We start from the raw sequence: 21580 nt of genomic DNA on the forward strand, positions 1-21580 counted from the left end.
TTACCGCGATAAGTTGTATGTGGTTTGTTTATAGTCCATAGTTCATAGTGGGAATTCAGCCATTATAATTTACGTTTATATGACCCTGGCTATAGACCACAAACCATGCTTTTAAAAAGGATGGTGTATGAACATATATGTTATATAGTGGTGGTCTAGAGTGTAGACCATTATATAGTCAGAACCCGAAACATTAATCCATTCCTTTCTGCTGTAGGATTTGGATTCTTAAAATGCAAATGTTACTGGGCAGAGGAGTTTCTTTTTTAAAGCTTATTTTTTCTCCTCTTCCAGATGTTTTTAGGTAGTTTTGTTGTTGTTTCTAAACTAATTCTATTCATGTTTTAAAAATTTATGAAAGCACTAATAAAAATGTCAAAGTGGTAAAAATGTTAGCTTTTGCTCTGCTTTGATTAAATTTTGCAAACTGTTTTTGAATATTAAAAAGCAATTTTTTTTATTCTTTCTTCCCTCCACAAGTGATTTGAGAGGCCGGATGCTTGGCTATCACTCAATAAGCTCATTTGCACTCTAGAGCCCAGCATCATGTTTCTCTATTAAATAACACAGACAAATTATCCTTTAAAGACACCAAGCAAATTGTCACTCCTCTTACATTAAACTCGGAAGGGGGTGGAGTGGGGAAAAAGAGACAAAGGATTTTATTGTTTTTATTCCTTGGGTGGTTTTTTTCCACTCTAATTTCTTGTGTATATTTTAATAATGGCCAGACCCATCATAACTGGATTTGTTTAAACTTCTTATTAACAAGCCCATATAATTTAAAAAAAATATTTTTGATGAGTCAACTATTTGAATTTTTGATATTTCTCTTTTCGTGTGTCAGGGCTACTTTGTCCCCAAAATGGTTATGTTCAAAGTAATGTACGGATAGAATGGTAGGAAGAACATTACATTCAAGTTTATTCTGAGTTTCTCTTCAAGAATGAACATGATATCAGCATATTTTAAGTTTTAAATATGTGCATGTCTCTCTTCGTCTTTGTTAGTACAATGTTTCTGAAATTGTGATCTGAGGATGCCTGTGGTCTCCAAGACCCTTCCAGAGGTCCACAAAATCAAAATTATTTTTCACTCTGTGTTGAAAAATAAAAGTACTAAAATCCTACGGAAGAATTCTGAAAAACAGAGTGGCAATGAATGTATCTGTTTTAATTTTCAGTAAGGTAATAATCATTGCTTACCGATTGCATCATTTAGTGATCTTATGAAGTTTTGATGGTATAAAAAAAGTCACTATTATCCTTACTTTTGCAATCTTTGCAATGTGGTGACAGAATTGCAATTTGCATGCTTCATAATTATCTTGCAACAAGAGAGTTATTAGAGAAATAAAATCATAAGTTGTGGTGACAAGATGTTTCACATAGCGACCATGGCCTTTAATTAAGGATTGAAGGGAAGTAAGGTTGTAAATCTCTGATAGTGTGATTTTCCACTTAGCAACCAAGCTGTCGATTTAAATTGTGGTTTTTAAGCGAGGACTACTTGTATGAATCATATTGATAAATATCATCCATGCAAGCAAAAGCTGTTTTGAGGTCTTCCATAATTTTTAGAAGTGGGAAGGGGTCCTGAGACAGAAACATTTGTATTAGATTGTAAGAGCTGGGGCCTCTCAAATGTTTACAGATTTATGTAATGGACAATGCTAGATCAATTAATAATTACAGTAAGTTTATTTGCTATAGTTAATAAAAATTACATTTGCATGCTTAATTTTTCTTTTGATATCTTCATATACTGCAGCAATATTTTGGTACGTTTGCAAACCAAAGCTCTAATGAATGTTATGGCAGAAATACATACTTTGATTTAATACTTTCTTAAATTTGTTCATTTTAAAATTGACACATGTCCATCTTCGTAGGATGAATATTGAGTGAGATTGTATAAGAGTTTTATTTTCTTTCTCTCTAGGTTTCTCCAGTCTTTTCTCTTTTATCACTTATATCTTCTGCTGGTGAATTAATATAGTTGAATACAGTATGAGATTCATGCTGAGACTATAGGAAGGCAATTTAACTTATATGTGGTATCACTATTACTGTATATCTTTCCAACTGCAGTCTTCAACTCTACTGAATGTATCATATGTGGTTTTAAAAAAAAAGAAGTACTAAAATATTTCATGGTATGAAGAAGGCAAAACATTCTGTTTATGGAGTGAAGTTTTAGAATCCAAGCCATTATTCTTATCTTGATTGGCATCACATATTGTATAGGGTTTCCATAAATTGTGGTTTAACTTGTTCGTGTTTTGCCTAGCTGTTTATTTAAATTATGTTATGTTTTTTTTTGTAGGAGATAATTGAATTCCCCATCCTGAAGCTGAATGGCAGGACAATGGAGATTGAATCTACTTTCCATATGTATGTGCAACCAGTGGTGCATCCTCAGCTCACACCTTTCTGTACTGAGGTAAAGTTCTTTTTCTTCTGAGACCTTAATGTTATCTTACAGTTTCTCTAGAAAGATCTGAAATGCTGGCAATTCTTCTATCTGTTCATAAAAAAAATGATTAAGTCTCTAAAGGTCTTCATTGTTTTGGTTATAGTAAAAATACGTAATTGGGTATCTAGACTCCAGTATATTTTAAGTGGTTTAAACAACTATGATTTTAATAAAGTTGAAAGTAAGGAATTACAAGACTGAACTTGCAGTCTTTGCAAGACTGAAATTATATGTTTCATAGTCAAATTCAACTTATCATGCCCCATTATCTGCATTCAACATATTATTCCCATTTGTTCAGTTATTTTCCTGATGCTGCTTACTTCTGTGAACAAGGCAATATTGAAATGATAGATATGTCTATTTTTCATAATAATCTATGAATAATTTGATAAGGGGAACATATATCCCATATTCTAAAACCATGTTGTAAAGGAGGGAAGAAAAAATAGAAATTGAGACAACCTGTGGAAGCTGTATTTGTGAAAAATGGGACCATCTAATCTGGCTTCCCCACTGGCTTCGTTTGTCAGAAGATCAAAAAAGTGTATCTCATCTCCAGGACAGTGCAACTGTCATAAATATGAACCAGTTGCCAAGGATCCGAATCTTGATCATGTGACCATGGGGGTGCTTCAGTGGTCGCCATAAGTCCCTTTTTTGAGTGCCATTGTAACTTTGAATGGTCACTAAAAAAAAAGATTGAAAGTTGAAGACTACCTGTATATGCAATTAGTTTAGTTCCAAAGCAAAAACACAATATTTTGCTTTCCTCTTTCTTGTACATATTTTCTTCTTGTTCTTGTAAGATTTTAGTTTCCTGTATAAATAGCTGTTTACAGTAATCTCCCTTTCTCTCCTTGCTCTGCATATGTTTCTTCAACAGGACAGGTATTTACTAAATGCTAGGAAAAGGTTTTGTCTCTGCCCTTCTACTTATAGAAGTCAGCTTTATAGATCTCTTTGTTTGCAGAGAAAGACCAGGTCTGATTATCTGATGGCATGCCAGAGACAAGTGCTTATTGTAATCAGGAAACTGTCTTGGATTAGAAATACGAGTGTGCATTAGATAAACACCATAGGAAAATCCATTTTGTTGGCATTGTCTTGGAGATTGCTTGGTTCTCTGCTCTTCTCTATCTTTTCTTTTTCTATTGGACGTAACTGTTATGGCAAATTTACCAATTGTATTCTATTGTTTAACTTTCTTCAATTATTTGAAAAAGTATAGCCTCATCCCTGCAGGATTAAGCAATGTATTTTTCTGGAGTGCACTTGAACTAGAAGGTGAATCTACGTTTTGTAATGATGCTTCTTTTATCACACATGAGGCTAGAAATACTATTCCAACAGGGGAAGCAGGAAGGCTTAGTATCTTTTTTCCCTCATAGTATATTCCATGTATGAAAGAATGTCAAACTTGCTTTCTTAACTGCTCTCAAAGCTAAGAGAGAAGAACTTCTTTTTTTTTTCTAATAATTTTTATTTATTTATTTTTTGTTACATAAACAACACATGCCCACACCAGTGGGGGAAAAAAAATCAAAACACAAAAAAGACAAAAAACAAGGCAGAGAAAAAGAAAAAAGAAAAAACACAACAAGTATATGTTATAAAAAAGTATATCAGCTGGTTACAACATGTTTTTGTGCATCTCTTCCATTAATTCATATTAATTCAAATATCTTAACTCAAATGTTTACCATATTAACATCATCATACCTCCACTTTTAGTTGACTACAGTTGTTTAAACATCCTTCATCCTTAACTATGCCAAAGATTTAATCCATAACCACATGCTAGCATTTCATTTACTTGTTTATAAAATCCTCCATTAACATCAAATCCTCATATCCTGTTTTAGCTAAACATCCATAATATTTAATACCAAAAATTCCATCCTCCATGTATATAGTTTATTATCATTCTCCTTTCTTTATGTAATTATATCATATATCATAGCATTTTCCCCATATTGGTTAAGATTTAACTGTATATAGTTTTATTTTATTTTTTAATAGTGATGATTATTGTGATTAATAACCTTTATATATGGTCCAAAAATATTTCTAACCTTCCCTTCTCATATCCAATTATTATTTATCATATCAACTCCACATTATATACATTACTATCATTATCAATTATTATTCAACTATGTCTATTACAAATGAAATTAATTAGGTTTAGCTAATTTTGAATTGTATTCTTCCATCTATCATCCTCCAGTAACAAAACCTCCTTAATCCTGTTGCCATTTGTGGATCAAGTTCTCCAAACGTCTTTATGAGCAAGTCCATACAAAAAAATCTTTGCACCGTTTTGCTTAAGGTGCCTCTCATATAATGCTGCCGTCCTCCGTTTATTCCCCCTTTCAGCTTGTCTTTAATTTTCCAGAAGAGGGGGAGGGAATGGTCACACGTGGGTTGTTGTCAAAGCCTGATTGGTCCAAAGACTGAGAGAAAACGCTTAAATACTGGTGCCTTCCAGTCCTATCCCAGTTTCCTCTCAGTCTTTTCTGGTCCAAGAACTGTTGAGAATTACTGGTAGGATTACTTTATTCAATTTGGTCTTATTTGGTTCAATTGGGCATTTAAAAGATTTCTAAATTACTAAATTCAGCAGCTGCGGCCCCAAGGGACAGTTTACTGCCCCAGGCGGTGGGGGAGGGCCCAGTGGGGCATGCTGCCTCCCCCCCGCAGGCCCAGAGTCTCAGCCGTCCCCGGGTGCGGGGGTGCCGGCTCTCCTTTCAGCTGCTGGAGAGGCTGCCTTCTCCCTTAAATAGTCAGGAGATGCAGCAACAGCGCCAGGAGGCGCGTGTGAGCCGCTTGCGGAGCCGCCGTTTGATTAGGGCGACTGCCGCGTTCTCTCTTCGGCTCGGACTGCTACGAGCATTCCTGGGGGAGGTGGAGCGTGCCTGGGAGCCGCGTGGCCTCCCCCGTCCTTGCCTGCCTCAGCACGGCCTTTCAATGGGCCATCGGAGCCGCAGATCGAAAATGAAAGTTCCGGCGGCCATGTTGGCTCGGTCGCCACGTGTGCGAGGACCGGGCCTCGACCCAGGTCCGTTGGCTGGTGCGGTCTCTTCATTTGGCATGGCAGGCAGCAGAGAAAGCAGGCCCAGGTCCCGGTGGGGCCTACAGTGGCTTGGAATCCTCCATTCCTTCCGGCTGGACGCGTAAGTGGGGAAATGGAGGGGGGGCTTGGAGTTTCCCCAGGGCCAGGTGGCAGACCTGGCGGCAGGTGAGAAAGCCCTTGCAGGGGGAGGGGGAGGGTGTTCCCCCCCCGCCATGTCTTCCTCTGCCCTGAAGTCCTTCTCGTGGGAGGAGGTCAGGGGCTGCATTGTGCAGGAACAGTATTGTGGCTCAGAGGTTTCACATTGCAATTAACAGTAAGGTCTAAATAGCTTGAAATAGACCTATACTAGTCTCCCTTTATTATAAGGCTAGCTGATGAGAGCTAAATGGATTGTAATAGACTATACGAGTCTCCCTTATTTGTTTATCAGCTCAAATACAAATATATATATATATATACATATATGTACAAACGCACTTCACAACTGTGCTTAATTCAATGCCAGTAAGGGATGACTAGCAGATGAGAACTTAAGGGTTTGCAATATTAGTCTTCCTTTTGCTACTGGTGCCCGGGGATTCTACCCGGGCCTACTCTGGGTTGGCTCTGCCTTCCTCCTTCAGAGGTTAGCCATTTGGGAACTGTTGTTCTGTGGGGCCCAACAGAGGGCCGTGCACATTTCTGGGGACTTGCATCAGATCTACATGTATGAGCCTTTGACCTTATCCCAGGGTCTGGGGTTGGTCCCGCCTCAGGCCTTTTTCCCCCCAAATCACTCCTAGGGGTTGGTTTTCCTGCCCTGGGGTTCCCAGGCAGGTTTCCCCTTCCTTCCAGGTAGAGTGGGGTCCCTCTCTCCCTCCCCCACTCAGGGGATCCAGGGGGTGGTGGTGAGTCGAGGGTCTTAACCCGTGTGCAGGTAGGCTCTCCCGGGGCCTGGTTTTGCCTATGGTGGTACGGAGGATTAGATGGTTCTCCGCCCCTTCCAGACATGGAGGTCTGGGCCGCGCCCATCGTTGGGCTATGTTCCCCCCTACTTGATCCGCGGTCAATGATGAAATTGGAAATTTGCTAGGAAAATAAAGTGGACTAAAAGTTAATAAATAAATAAATAAATAAGTAAATAATAATAATAATAATAATAAATAAATAAATAAATAAATAAATAAAAATAAAAATAAACCATTTCTATTGAGGCCAGGGGTTCTTCCTGGCCTGCTTAGATCTGTAGCATTCCCTTTTGGAGATTGAGTTCCAAGATGCCAGGTGGTGAGTTTCTGTTGCAGGCTAATCCTATCTTTGTTATGTAGAGTAGACCGGCTCAGGCGTTTTAATCGCAGCTGTGGCCCTGGATGGGCCCATCTCTGGGCGTCTTGGCTCAGACTGTTTGCTGTGCCTGGGGCAGGCTCGGTGCATGGCCAGCTGGTGGGGGGGACCTTGATGCCTCCACCCACTGATCCTGGCAGGACCACGTTCTGCCACGGCCATGGTCTGGAAAGAGATCTCGACTCCTCCCTTGGCACCGAGGCGCTGACCATTCAGTGGACGCATTCCTCCGACTTGTCTGGGGGCCTGGGCCATTGGCTCTAGAGTAACTGGGCCCTTGCCTGGGCGATTCAGTTGCAGTCCGTCACCTTCTAGTGGCTGCCCTGGTTTCATCGGGCGCGCTGAGCTTCTAAGATGTCCTCCCGTTGCCGCTGCGGGGGTCGCCCTCTGCGGACTCAACTCCCGGTAGTTTAGTCAGGCCTCGGTCAGTGACTGGGGCAGCGCCGGGAGCGCTTTCGCGTCCCAGGGAGCCTCGCCGCCTGGGTCTCTTCTGACTCGGGGCGGCCCGCCCTTCCTCCCTGGGGCGACTGGGGCTCGCTCAAGTTTGCGTCCAGGATGCTGACCACTTCGGTCACGTCGTCCGGGCTTCATTGCCGGCGTCACTGACTGAGGACCGGCTCGGCCCGCTGTCTCTGGATGACCATGCCTTCGAGAGGCCTGACCCCTTGGGGGGGGGCTCTTCCCGGTCCAAGGATGGAGACACGGGACAGTTCGCCCACTTGTGACAGCTGAGCCGGATCTAAATCTTCTTTGTCATGTGCCAGCATGGATTTCCGATTCTGTCAATAATCTTGCGTTTTTCTCTTCCATTTGTAGGCAGTTCTCCAGCTCATCCCTCAGGAGTGCCTACGGCTCCCTCCTCTGGTCCAGACGGTCCAGCCACAAGGGGGGGGCAGCACCCCTTCCGCTCAGGGGGGGGCTGGACCTCGGGTCGTCCCATTGGAGGCCATCAGCCGCTAGGCGTGTTCTCAGAGCGGCCGGCATTGGACGCTTGGGCACGGGCCTCTGCTTGCCTCGCTCCCGCGTTGGTTCTCTCCACCCCGCCGGCTCTTTGGGGGATCCCTCCGTCCGGGAGCCGGGGGGGGGGCTGCTACCCGGTGGTTCAGGCCATTGCCCTTCTTCTCGGCCTTCAGGGAGTGCAGATGACTCCTCCGGATGACCAGGGCCTGGAGCGCCTCTCACATCTGTCTGCGGTTCAGACGGGTGGCCGGAAGGCTTAGCGGGCCCTCTCGTTTCTGCACCGCTCTAGTGCACAGGCGGGGAGAGCGTTCTCCCCCCTTTCGGTCCTTCGGGGTTTCAGGCAGGAGGCCCCTGGCCTGGTGGCTCTTCGGGGGGCTTATCTTCGTTCCTCGGCTCTGGCCGGTCATCGTGGGTCCCTGGGGTTCCCCCCCGGGGCTTTTCCCTTGGTCTGGTCTCCGTTCTCCGGATTTCACTAAGGCCTGGCGGCCCGGGCGGCTTGTCCGCGCCCCATCCTGGGGGCTCTGATTCCTTGGCGGGCTAGCCTATTCAGGTCTTCGGTTATTTAGCGCCCGTTCTAGGAGCTCGGAGCCCCGTCCTGTTCCTCGGCGAGTTTCTCCGGCATCCCCCTCTTCCCTTTCCGCTTGCCTGGTGTCGGTCATAGGCTCCATGTCAGGGGAGGGGGTGAGTCTGTCCAGGAGCTCCACCTCGGCCTATGCCCGCTGGCGTAGGGCCTTAGGGATGTTGTTCGGTTTCAACCTCCCTCTATCAGATCGGGCGAGATGTTTCTTGAGCAGGGATAGTCCCACCCGCCGGACCCTTGGACTCTCCTGGGGAGCCTCGTCCTGGTTAGGGGGCTCCCGGTTCGCTCTCGGCAGGTGGTCGCTTTCGGGGCTTACCCTTCGTCACTGGAATGGCACTAGTGCTGTCCCGCTGGGCTCTGCGCTTCCCTTGGGCCCCGTAGCTGGGCATCGCGTGACCTCCCGTTGGCACGGGGACCGCTCAGGCCCTCATCTGTCAGGGGGGGGTCTTCTCCAGCCCTCGGCCGGAATGCTCGGGACTGGACGTCTGGGCGGTGGGGCCTCTGTTGCCCCCAGAGTCGAGAATCTCCCCGGGCTCTCCTGTCTCCGGGCGGCTCGGCAGCATCGGGCGGCCCTGACCAGGGGAGCGGGCCTACTCCCTCAGTCGTCGGTTCTTTTTTTTGGCGGCTCTGTCGACGGTTCGACACTCCCTTGCTCACCGCGTGTTCTATTCCTCCCTGGGGTTTCACCCATTTCCTGTCCTGATCTGTGGAGGGCGCAAGCGCCCTCGAAAGGAGGTGACCTGTGGTCTCGGTATGGGGCCTCCCGTCCCCCTGGTTCCAGGTCTCCCCGGAGGGGGGTGGCATGGGGGCCCTGATCGTGGGGGTGGGCCATTAGGACCTAGGGGCCTTGGTTCGCGGACCTCGTCCAGCTGTCGGTGGCCCTCCGCGGAGGCGCCCGCGGGAAGGGTTGGCCTGGCAGCGGGTGGTGGTGGTCCTGCTTCGCCTGGTCCCTGGGGTTGCATCCGGCCCATGACTCTTGTCCGGCAGCTGTTGGAGGCTGGTCTAGCCAACGGGGTCACTCTCGACTAGGGATGCCTGGGGGCCTTACGGACCGCGGCTGCGGTTCCACCTGGGTATCGTCCGGCGGTGTTATCCGCCTGGCTTCCCCTGGCTTCGCCTGGCAGGGCACCTTTCTCTCAAACGTCAGGAGTTCCTGCAGGAGGGGCCTGACTTCGGAAACCCACAAGATTGTGCCGCCTGGTGGCGGAATTGTTTCAGCCCTGGAGGGGGTGGGGGTTCTCCCTCTCTCAGGTCCCCCTGGTCGAGCTTCTCGGTAGGGGGCGGCTTCTGGGTTTCCCTCGGTCCGCGGGTTCCCCGTGTGTTCTTCCCCCTTGTGCTCAGGGGGGGCTTCTTCGAATCTCTTCGGTATGCTCGTCGGCTGGCTCCCTTGTGGCGGTTGTCTCCGCCCGGGTACGTGGAGTGCTCTGAGGTCGTTCCCGTCGCCTCTAAAGGGCGGGGCGAGGCTTTGCCTTGCTCGTGCCTTCTTCCCGTAGGTGGCCACTTCCTTCGCTAAGCTCTGGCATTGGTTGGGCGCGCACCGCGCCCTGCGGCTCCATCGCCAGCGGACCGAGGGGTCCGTAGGTCGAGTCCTTGTGGACTGATCCTCCAGCCGGGGGTCGCTGGGTTCGAGCGTATCTTCAGCCACTGTTGGCGTTGGCTGCGCCGGGCCATTGCGGAAGCCCTTGGGGTTTCGGGTCGACGGGCCAGTCCCGTCAGAGTTCACGGCCCAGCCTATTAGGAGCGACACGAGCGTGGCCTCGGGGGCCGCGGGGGGGGGGGCAGTTGAGGCCGTCTGTCGCGCGGCCTCTGGATTCCCCGGCTTCTTCCTCCGGCGCTATGGTCTGGAAGCTTTGCAGATGCGAGTGTGCCCTTGGTGGCAGGACCCTCTGGGGGTGGCGGTTGAGGCTCCCCTTGGGCCCTGGTGATTCTCGTTCTCCCTCCCTGGGACGGTAGCTTGGGTATGTCCCACGTGTGACCATTCCCTCCCCCTCTTCTGGAAAAAGGACGTTGGTCTTACCTGAACGTCTATTTTCAGAAGGGGGAGGGAATGGTCACAACCCGCCCTGAGACCTTTCCGTCGGGGCCAAGGGGAGGGCCCGGGTGGTTCCCGGGGGTTTTGTTGTGTGTTGTTTTTTGTCTTTTCAGTTCTACCGTTCGCCTTCGAGGAAACTGGGATAGGACTGGAAGGCACCAGTATTTAAGCGTTTTCTCTCAGTCTTTGGACCAATCAGGCTTTGACAACAACCCACGTGTGACCATTCCCTCCCCCTTCTGAAAATAGACGTTCAGGTAAGACCAACGTCCTTTTCTCAGTGGTGGTATCAAAAGTTTTGCAGATGATATTTCATAAAGTATAAATTCTTTAATGCTTCTCACTCCTCCTATGCTCTGTCTTTCGAAATAAATCTTCTGTGTGGCTGCCCCCCCTTCAGACATTCCATCTTTTTCTCCCTCAGAGGTAAACCAGTTGCCCGGAATATCAGCAAGTTGAAAATCTTCATCTCTGACATCCTTCGTTTGTATTTCAGGAACATTCAAACATTCAACATTCTCATTTTTTTCTTCATATTTTGTTGCTAGAAACAGCAAATGATCCAGCTTCCTCTCAAATCTATTGTATGTGGCAGATAATTTTTGTAGTGCGGAAAAAATCATTTGAAATGAATCATTTGAAACTTGAATAGACGCCATCTTTGTACGCAGTTAGTATTTTTCCTTTGGAAACTCTAAGGTATTTGCAAGTAAAAACAAGCTGGGAGCTGTACAATCTTATCTGATCTTAGACCAATCCAGCCAAGCAATAAAAGTGTCAAGTTGTAGGGAGCCAAATTATAGTAAATTGGTTTACAGCCCACTTACAGAGGGTCAGAGGAGATGTTGGAGTAATCTTTCCTTTGTCCATGTAAATAGCATTTAAAACATTTAAGAAATAGGGTAACCACCGTCCATAAACCAATAAAGAGATCAAAATCAGCGCTAGATTCTTCTGTTCTTTGGTTTCAATTAGCTTAAATTTTTATGCGGACCGTCTTTCTCTGAGTAATAAAATCACCTTACCAGCTGGAAAACACTTTCGCCATTCTTTGGGACTATCTGCAGTTTCGGTTAGCTTACGGCTAATCCAGAAGTCACTGGCAAAGGAGGTTAAATTCCAAGCCCCCAGGGACTTTGCGAACGTCTCTGGGGTCACTGGATCTCCTTCTACCTTTCACTGTCTCTCTGGGACAGCTTGGGTTCAAAAATGAACTGTCCAATTCCTTCGGAATAGAGGAATTTCAGGAATAGCCTGAAAATCCGTCTTCTCACTGCTAAGCCCCGCCTTCTTCCGTGAGAAGAACTTCTATCTTTGCATGGAACCAGAGAAACATAATTGTGAACATATACTATTAATCTTCTATATTTTCAGTGTAGCACAAAAAAAATGTTACATTAAGGTTCGGATAAAATAGTTTCTATCCCCAATCTAATGGATATATTAAACCAGAGAAGAGGTCAATCTAAATGAGAAATCAAATATAAATAAAATGTAACATGTATTCTTACGAGCAGCTGATTTTGATTAGCAGCTAATCAAAACCATATATTTTAATGCTTTTTATAACGTGATGAAATTAACATTGAGCAGTTCAGGTTTGGCTCTCCACAACAGTCACAGTTTCTCACATGATCCCTTGGGAAAATTAATTGCCCACTTCTCTGTTAGAACGATAAACAATTGCAATTCTATATATAATTATCTATTACAAACATTATTCAAGTGCTTGTGTGTATGTGTTTCTAATGCACATATGATTGATGGAAGAGAATATTTGCATCTCAGGGCTGAACTGCAGGTTCCTTATTACTATCTGAGCTGAGTTTTCATGCAGATGTTTCATTACCAAACTAGATAACATCAATACTGGTAAGGAGTAGGGTATATAGGAGATGATCACTCTAACCCCGAAGGAGGGATCAAACGCATCATAAGTTTTGACCTAAGTTCAGCCTACCTTGAATTCCCCTGACCCTTATCTACTGTCAATTTGACTTTTAATAGTTCAGAGTCTTCTAGAGAACACAAAGCACACAGTAAACTATATTCATTTGAAATGTCTGGATTCCTAATTTCTTGCACTTAACATTAGGTTTTCTCTCATTTTATATACTAGTGGCTTGCCCTGTCAGTGTTGGTGGACATGGTCTCGGTGGTTCCTTGATTGGGCTATTTATTCATTTATTTTTTCGCATATGGCATATCATACATGGACTTAGAAATATAAATTAACATTTCGACTAGATTAGTAACCCAATTAGAGCCGAGGTGGCGCAGTGGTTAGGTGCAGTACTGCAGGCCACTTTAGCTGACTGTGATCTGCAGTTCAGCGGTTCAAATCTCACCGGCTCAAGGTCGACTCAGCCTTCCATCCTTCCGAGGTGAGTGAAATGAGGACCCGGACTGTGGGGGCAAGTTGCTGACTTAATTTGCTAAAAAAATTGTAAACCACTTAGAGAGGGCTGAAAGCCCTATGAAGCGGTATATAAGTCTAATAAATAAATAAATAAATAAATAAATAAATAAATAAATAAATAAATAAATAAATAAATAAATAATATAAATGTTAAAAACATCTATATCAAATATCAATGTCTAGGCCATCTAACCATTGAAGCATAGCATCATTTATATAAAAAAAATTCAGATACTGGACTGGTATATACCCTCAGTTTACCGGCAGTCACAATGTGATCTACAATTTGACGTGGTACCATGCAGTCACACTGAGGGGATGATACTATGCCCCATTTATACAGAGACTCCCGGGAGACGCTATTGAGCTGCGAATCCTATTCAGGATTGTCCATTGCTGATGTGGTAATTCAAAGCTTGGCACTGTTTTTATGGGATCATCTATTTATCTTCCTATAACTGGGAATTTGGCTTTCCATTGGGAATTGATGTTAAAGGTGTTGGGAAGATGCCAATGGGGCTTTCTGAATTTAAGTCTTCTAGTTGATAAATGAGAAAGATCATGCATTGGTAGGAGAAGGTTGTTCAAAATTTTTTTGTATTCTCTCATTATAGTGCATCTTGCCTTTATAAAGCTGGTGCTGCTATATGGCTCAGAACAGGAAGCCAGCAAGTACTTGGCAACGATTGAACTGTTATTTATTCTAAGCTTATTTGCCTGAGTTGGTAGTTCCTTGATTGGATTGATTGGGGTATTGTTTGCTTCTTGATTATTGGTCTAAAGTTAATCTTGGTGTTAATCTCTTCTCATCTGGGTATTGATTGCTGATGAGGAAGTGTTTGGTCTTTTTGTTTTCTTTTTGGTTTTTTGTTTATCTCATTAGAATAGTATGTACCATGTTTGCCAGAAAATAAGCCCTAGCAGGATTTTTCAGGATACTGGTAATATAAGCCCTACCCCAAAATAAGCCCCAGTTAAGATCATCGACCCTTGCAGGGTGGGTGGGCGTGGCCAGTAGAGGAGGCAACAAGCATGCAGAGGCCGACCCAGTGGTCGCAGCGCTTGGACTTATCTGCGCTGTGTGGGCTGTGGAACCCCAGAGTGGGGTGGCGGGCTGCAGCTGCTGCCGGACACCATTGTCCCCCGTGCGCTTACTGCCTCTTGTGTGCACGCTGGGGTGTGGGGTGCCCGGCCAGACTGGTCCCTTGCGATCACCCTCATACCTTGTTTCCCCGTACCAGGTTGCGGCTTGTTCAGAACTGGGCTGCACAAGTGGTGAGTGAGCACACACAAATCTTCACTTGGAGCTGTCCGTGCGTGTCTACTGATCACATAGAATCATCTTTTTCTCCCCCGCTGGTCTACCAAGCTGGAAAGTTTAGGGACAGCTGGTATAAGATTTAGAAACAACAGAAAAATATCATATGCAACTAAATTTTATTTAGTTTATGTTCAATTAAATTATGTACTATTCTGTAAATCTTCCTAATAACACAGGCCATGGATTTCACACGAACGATCAAAAAGCAAAGGTGAAAGAAAAAAACCTTGTCTGATTCCTCTAAATAATGGGAAAATAGAAGAAAATATACCATTAACCTTTATTTTGGATATGGGGAACACAAATAATATCTTGATCCATTTTATGAATTTCAAACAAAATCCTAACCTACTTAATATAGCAAACACGACTGTTTATATATTTTGTCAAAAGCCTTTTCAGTATCCAACAATAAGATTATAAATTGGTCTTCATTTTTATTCAAGTCTATTAAAGCGACAACCAACCTAATATTGTTTGCTGCTTGATCATTTTTAATAATAAGCAGTAATATTTGCTGTAATCTATTTGCTAGCACTGTTGTTTCTATCAACATTAATAGATGATTCAATCTTTCTATCAACATCAATAGATGAGATTGGGTGATAATTAGCACATTGGATATGATCTTTACCTGATTTTGGTATAATTGCAGTATAAGTCTGATTAAATGTTTCTGTTTAATGCCTAATATTCCTTTATCAAATATCTCATCATAAAATTTTGGCACCAAAAGATCTATAAATGTTTTGTTCCATAGGCAATCCATTCAATCCTGATGTTATACTAACTTGCTATTTTTAAAATTATTTGTTTAGCTTTTACTCGGATAGTGGGGTAGATAAATGTCTTTGTGTGTATCTTGGTGTTTTAAAAACAAACAATGTTTTGCATGAAATACTTGTGTTTCATGCAAAAGTGAAAAATAAAAATAAATATTTTACATGTTCACGTGAAAAACAAAACTTGGAATATCTGGTAAAGTTTAGAAAAGTATTGAAGCTGAATTGATGCAATAAATCAAATCTATTAATACTGTACTTGGGCTGTCTTCTAATATACTTCACAACAGGTATTGTTGACTGTACAAAAACTGAACTAAATGCCTCTGATCATAAGACTCCAAACTTCTGACAATACATCACTTCATCCAATAAGCAAACATAGATTGTGTTTACCAAGGAAAATTGATGGTCTTTAATTGCATGTGAACCAGACAGTGGAAGATGAAATCAGAGGTGTAAATGATTATATAAAAACAAGCAGAGGGAGAATATTAAGGCCTGCAAGACAAACTCTTGAATGTGATGGAATCAGAAGGAACATACAGAACTGATTATAACAATGAATGAAAAATTGGAAAGATAAACCTACGTTGTCAATACCTAAAAAAATAGTAATACACTTGGTAATGACTTCAGATTGGATTCATCAAGATTGAACATTTATAGCATAAAAACAAGCATTAGCAGCAAGTGCCATAAAATAACTTTTAAGAAACAGGAAACAGCAAATATAGATTATGCAAGGAGAAAGACAAGACACTTGATTATCTAAAAAATGGTGGCTGCAATATTGTCCAGACATGTTGCATGGCAAAATGGTATGTTGGAATTGATGCCCCAGAATAATAGTATGACCATACTAGCACTTAGACTTATATGCCACGTTACAGTGCTTTATAGTCCTCTCTAAGTGGTTTACAGAGTCAGCATATGGCCCCCAACAATCTGAGACCTCATATTGGAAGAGTGTTTCAGAATTAACATGTAAAAATGTTATGGAACTTCCAAATTCAGACTGACATGTACAATGCAATATTTTTGACATCACAATAGTTGAAGAAAAGTGTGCTTTACCTAAAGATGTAGTAATGCCAAATGATAGCAAAGTGGCTCAAAAGAAACTAGAAAATATTGTGAATTTAGACTCACCCAGTAAAATACATATATTATGAAGTAATGCATCAAAAGTTTCTTATAGCAGCAAAATTGTCAAAAAGTTGAAAAAAATAGAATGTTTTGGCTTCACAATATTTTGCAAAAAAACGTAGATATTTATAGTGACATTTTTAGAATTCTTAGATTTTGGAATAAAGCTTGAATTGTCCTTAAATTATCAGCAATTAGAAATGGTAGTTCCATGACAAAGAAATACTGGGAGAGGAACCCAACATATTTTATCAGATGATCTGTAGCTCTGGAAAAGAGCATAGTAGGCATTTAGCCTAACTCCTAGAATGAAAGAAAACAGATTCTCCCAGTTCAGCATGCAAAGAATTGGTTTCTTTTATAAGATTTTTGTGTACAAGAAGATGAAAACAGATAACTATAATGATAAAGAATAAAGTAATTAATAGAAATATAATGGGTCCAGCCAATGATTTAAACCAGGGGTGTCAAACTCACTGTGTCGCAGCGTCGTCACGTGATGTATTGGGACTTTTCCCCATTCGCTAGATTTGGGGGTGGGCATTGCCAACGTGTGATGCATCTGGCCCATGGGCAGGAGTTTGACAATGATTAATTATATTCTGTTTGTGTTTAAGAACTCCAGTAAACAAAATGAAAGATGGCATTTATTTACTTTTGTGTATTCTTCCTTGTCTTTGTTGCTTTCCCTTTGATTTTTCTATAAAGTGTTTTAGCTTTAGTATTTAGTATTTTAAAAAAGCAATGAAAGCTGAAACAAGTAACAAAAAAGGGAGATGGGATGGAAGTTAGCTATTCTTTTTCTATGGCTATTTAGTTTTCAACTAATATGTGTTTTCTGTGTTTCTTTTGTTTTAGCTGACTGGAATTATTCAGGCCATGGTGGATGGACAGCCTAGTCTCCAGCAAGTGCTTGAGGTAAGCAGAATAACCTTTTGTTCCTGACCCCTGATCCTATTTATCCCTTCCCCCTTCTTCTTCTTGTGTATTGAACCACATAATTTGACTATGATTACAGCTTCATTAGAATAACATTTGCTGTCACATCAGTGACATGCTGTTGTGAATATTGAACCATTGATCTGTCATTTCCAGCTGTTGGTGTCAAAGGTGTTTGACTCTTGCCAAAAGCCTTGAGGAGGTATATGTAGGGGGAATTCTTTTACTGATGACATCTTCAGTGTTACATTAAGAATACTGCGTGGAAGATAATAGATGATTTTAATATTTAGTAATAAACCATTTTATATAAGGTATCTGAATATGGGACATAATCTTAATAATGCCATTTGCTTTATGTGGCACTCATAGCATTTAAAGCTTAATTAGCTAAAAGTATTTTCACAATCAATAGCTTTTGGTCTAGGTGAATGGAATTTCAAGAGGTGAATCCTACTTGACTATGGTGTGATGTTTTGCTCCATTCAGAATTTGGGCCTAATAGTTCTTGATCAAAATAATTGCAACCACAGCTGCGTGAGAAAATCTGATTAAAGGGTGGAGCTACATTCCCTTGCTTCAGTGATAATATGGAATTGCTTGGTGAAGGAAAAAAGAGACAGCTGGGTATCCTGAATGACATTCAGTAGTGAGCCTTCCATGCTACTCCATTGAGAACTGTTTCAACTAATCCTGGGAGAAGGCCTATCTTTTATCTTCTCATTAATAGGGGAACTAACCTTAATAGTTTATTCACAACCCAAGGGATCTCATTCCTTTATCAGAGCCATGAACAAAGCCCAAGAGGACCCTGCCTCCTGTTAATTTAGTTAGTACTGATGCTGTAATACAGTTCAGTACAGGACAGAGATAGGACTTGCGTATTTTGGGCAATATGGAATGAATATATTTTTTTACTGTTATATGGCAGGCCAAAACACCACTTTATTATGGTGGCAATTGAAAATTTGAAATTGAAGCAAAAGCTTGATGTCTCCCTCCAGAATATAAAACAAAAAATTGTACAGGTAGTCCTTGACCTATGACCAAAATTAAGTCCAAAACTTCTGTTGCTAAACAAGATATTTTTTAAGGGAGTTTTGTCCCATTTTTTTACTTTTTCTGCTACAGTTGTTGTGAATCACTACAGTTTTTAACATAATAACATGTTTAGCAAGTGAAACATATTTTACTAATGGTTTGCTTTTTAGTCTTCGTTGCCATCTCTGTATTTCTCTAGAGTTTGTTTCCTATTAGAAAACAATGCTTGTAACAAACGTAGATTCTTGGTGCTTGAGAAAGCAGTAAGAAGACTGGGATAGTAAGTGGTCAGCTCATTAAGATTTCTTGGAGAAAATTTAGGAAGAGCTAGAGTATGGGAAACTACTCACTTCAAGAAATAGAAAAGAAATCCAAGAGCTTTAGACCAGAAGTGAGCAACTGGTTTTGGTTTGGAACCCAAATTTTGGTTTTATATATCTTGCTAATGATACCATAGTGGGAAAGATTTAAATATAAATTTGTGCTTATATGTGCTAGGAGGGTGGAGATGGATGGGTTAAGGGACCTATTAATGTCAGAGATTTAAGACATCTATTTTGCTTCTTAATCCCTTATTTCCAAAAACTTGGCCTGATTTTTATTTTAAGAAAAGTTGATGGAAATAAAACTTCCCCAAAAGAAAACCAACCCTAAGTCTTCGATTGTTACTTCTACTTATTTCTTGAGACTGCTGACCTTACATTTCTGGAGTTTTGAAACAGGATTCAAGATTTTATACAAGAAACAAGAAACATTTATAATAAGGATTTGTATACTGTGGAAGGAAGGAACAGAGTAACTGCAGTGGGATCTTTTAAACCACTCAATGAAAAATCTGGAAGAACAATTAACTTGTAAATATCTTTCATACTGAGAGTACATGACAAACAGTGGTGGGTTTCTACCGGTTTGCACTGGTTTTCCAGAACCGGTAGCTCTGCCATCAAGCAGAGAGTGAACTGGTTCCCTGTTGCTTTGAAAGTGGGCCTGCTGGTCCACCCTGGGTTATACCTACCTTTATTTCAGCTTCTAAAGCCCAGCTGATCAGGGGTGGCAGATTGAATTGCTGCTCCTCAGCTGTTTTCCATACTTTCCGATCAAGTTTCTTTCAAGTACGCACGCACGCTCAGCAAACTGGCAGGAATGCCAGTAAGAACCCAATACTGATGACAAACAACATGAATTTGAACTTTTAATAGAGAAAGACAAAGGCGATGAAAGATATAACTAAGCCCTGGTAAGATTATTCTCATGTTTGAAATACATAATTCAAGAATACAACTTGTTCACAGAGTTCAGAAACAATAAAAAGAAGCTGTAAGAATAAAAGGTTGGATGACTAAAGTCGTGATAGAATCAAAAGAGTTATTCAGCCGGTTTGCACTGGTTCAGGCGAACCAGTAGGGGGAACTTGACCTGACCAAACCGGTAACGACCTCTGGCTGGCCCTGCCCCTGCCTGCCTATCACCACTTGCTTGCCTCATCTGCCCAGTCGCTGCTTGCTCGCCACGTCTGCCCACTCCATGCTCACTCACCTTGCTTGATGCTCACTTGCCCCACTCTCGATGCTCGACCCACCCATCCCAGCCCTATATATGTTGCCTTCGCCATGTGGCCCAGCTAATTGCCTCACCAGTCACCTCCGCAACTCACCCGCTCTGCTCAGCTCACGAAAAGTAAGCATGCTGCTCTTTGCCTTGGGTTGGGAGCCGGGGCCCAGGGTTGTGCCATTCCCTGAGGCCCTGGAGCCTCCACCCATTTGCCATTCACCTTGAATGGTCAGGGAACATGCCATTCTCTGGCTCCGACCTTCTTGGGGCCTCCTCCTGCAAGCTGCCCACTCTTCCTTTGCCACATGTTGCCCCATTTCTCCTCCTTCAGAGACCCCGCCCACCCTTACTTCCTGTGGGCTTACCTTAATCCTCCCACGGCTGGTGGCAGAGAGCAAGGTAAGCCAGGGGTGAGCCATCACCACTGGGCTCCCCACCAGCCCACATCTCGCCCCCCCCTTGTCACGAGATGCCTGCAGCCGCCTCCTCTTTTTTTGGTGCGAGTTTCATTCCCACCACCGCTCTATTCTTTGCACTGGCTGCATAAGCATAGCCTATTGCCTGCTGGTACGTGTGCGCAGCCATACCCCAATGCCAGACCCGGCGAGGAGAACAGCCTGCTGCGCCGGAGGGATGGTGTTGTTCAGAAGGCAGCCAGACTGCAGGGGGGAGGGGGGACTATAAAGGGAGACAGGTTGCAGGAAATGCCTTTTCTGCCAGTTCTGTGGGTGTGGCTTGGTGGGTATGGCTTGGTGGTGGTGGGGTCATGTGACTCAGTGAGTGTGGCCAACTCAATGCCACTCACATCAAGGTGGCCACACCTATTCAGTTACACGACCCTCGCCACACCCGCCAAGCCACGCCAACAGAACCGGTAGTAAAAAAAATTGAATCTGATCCCTGGATGGAATTGCCTTCTACTTCTGTGAATTTGCAACACTGGACTTGACCTTGAAGCATGGATACAGGCCCCAAACCTATGAGAGCATAACTTTCCAAGCTGAACATTAGAGGGAGTAGAAAGGCAGAGTGTAGAAAGAAGATTGAAGAAACTGTTGTTTCTTAATGGGCCAGCAACTTGATCTAAATAGCACCAATTCAACTTTGCTTTTGTGGAAGTAAGAGTTTCTTAGATAAAATGATTTCTTTGGGTTCAATCAGACATTGGAATTATACCTATGGCAATGTGGTCTGAATTCCAATAATTCAGTGATTACTAGGTAACCTGTCCTTTGCCAAAACTTTGACAGGGTTTGCTATTTAATACAAATCTTGCTGTAGATATTAAATCCCTTTACCTTGAATTTTGAATGGAATCATGATCAAAAACCATTCTATAACTCCTTAACAGTGTTTTTTGATTCATGATTTTCTGACTTTGCCTCTTACATTGTTGTAAGACTTAAGGCATGGAGAAGTTTGCTTGTATTCCCAAAGGCAAATTTCGGATAGTTCAAAAAGGCATCAGATGTTAATGCCTGGGGATTTGAATTACCTCTGGGGAATTCTCTGCCAAGTATAATCTTTCCAAGAAATTTCTGGTCTGACAGTTAATTTCTTCAAAAGTGGTAGATGAAGGAAGCTCTAAGATAAATTAGCTCTCCTAGACTTGATCCTAACCAATAGGGAAAATTTAATAGATAAAAGTGAGAATAGTAGGAACTTTGTAGGAAAATGGCTATAAAATAAAGATGAGACTAATCAATATAATTTGGAGTTCAAGAAAGCAGATTTCAATACACCCAGAGTATAAAGAGTAGGATTCCATGGCAGCAGAAGCTAATGGGAAAAGGTTGTTCAAGGTGAATGGGTGACACTAAAAGTGGCTCTAAAACACAATCAAATATTTTCAAAGAGGGAAAAAATACAGGACATCAGAAGATAACCACATAGAACACTTTATGAAGATCTGAAAATATAAATGGATGTACT

General features: G+C 42.9%; 1 protein-coding gene across 3 annotated transcripts in view; it reads left to right on the plus strand.

Annotated features, from left to right (window-relative positions):
* The window catches only part of ERI3 (ERI1 exoribonuclease family member 3), a 305203-nt gene that overhangs the window by 45696 nt on the left and 237927 nt on the right, over positions 1–21580 (plus strand). For all 3 annotated transcript variants that reach the window (XM_087719794.1, XM_087719795.1, XM_087719796.1), the window contains 2 exons: positions 2326–2442; positions 16976–17035. In XM_087719794.1, the coding sequence (XP_087575920.1) occupies positions 2326–2442; positions 16976–17035 (177 nt within the window). The remainder of the gene's footprint in view (positions 1–2325; positions 2443–16975; positions 17036–21580) is intronic.

The sequence above is a fragment of the Thamnophis sirtalis genome, unplaced genomic scaffold (assembly GCF_051295495.1).
Source record: "Thamnophis sirtalis isolate CommonGarterSnake01/CBP01778 unplaced genomic scaffold, rThaSir2_p1.2 scaffold_7, whole genome shotgun sequence".
NCBI lineage: Eukaryota > Metazoa > Chordata > Lepidosauria > Squamata > Natricidae > Thamnophis > Thamnophis sirtalis.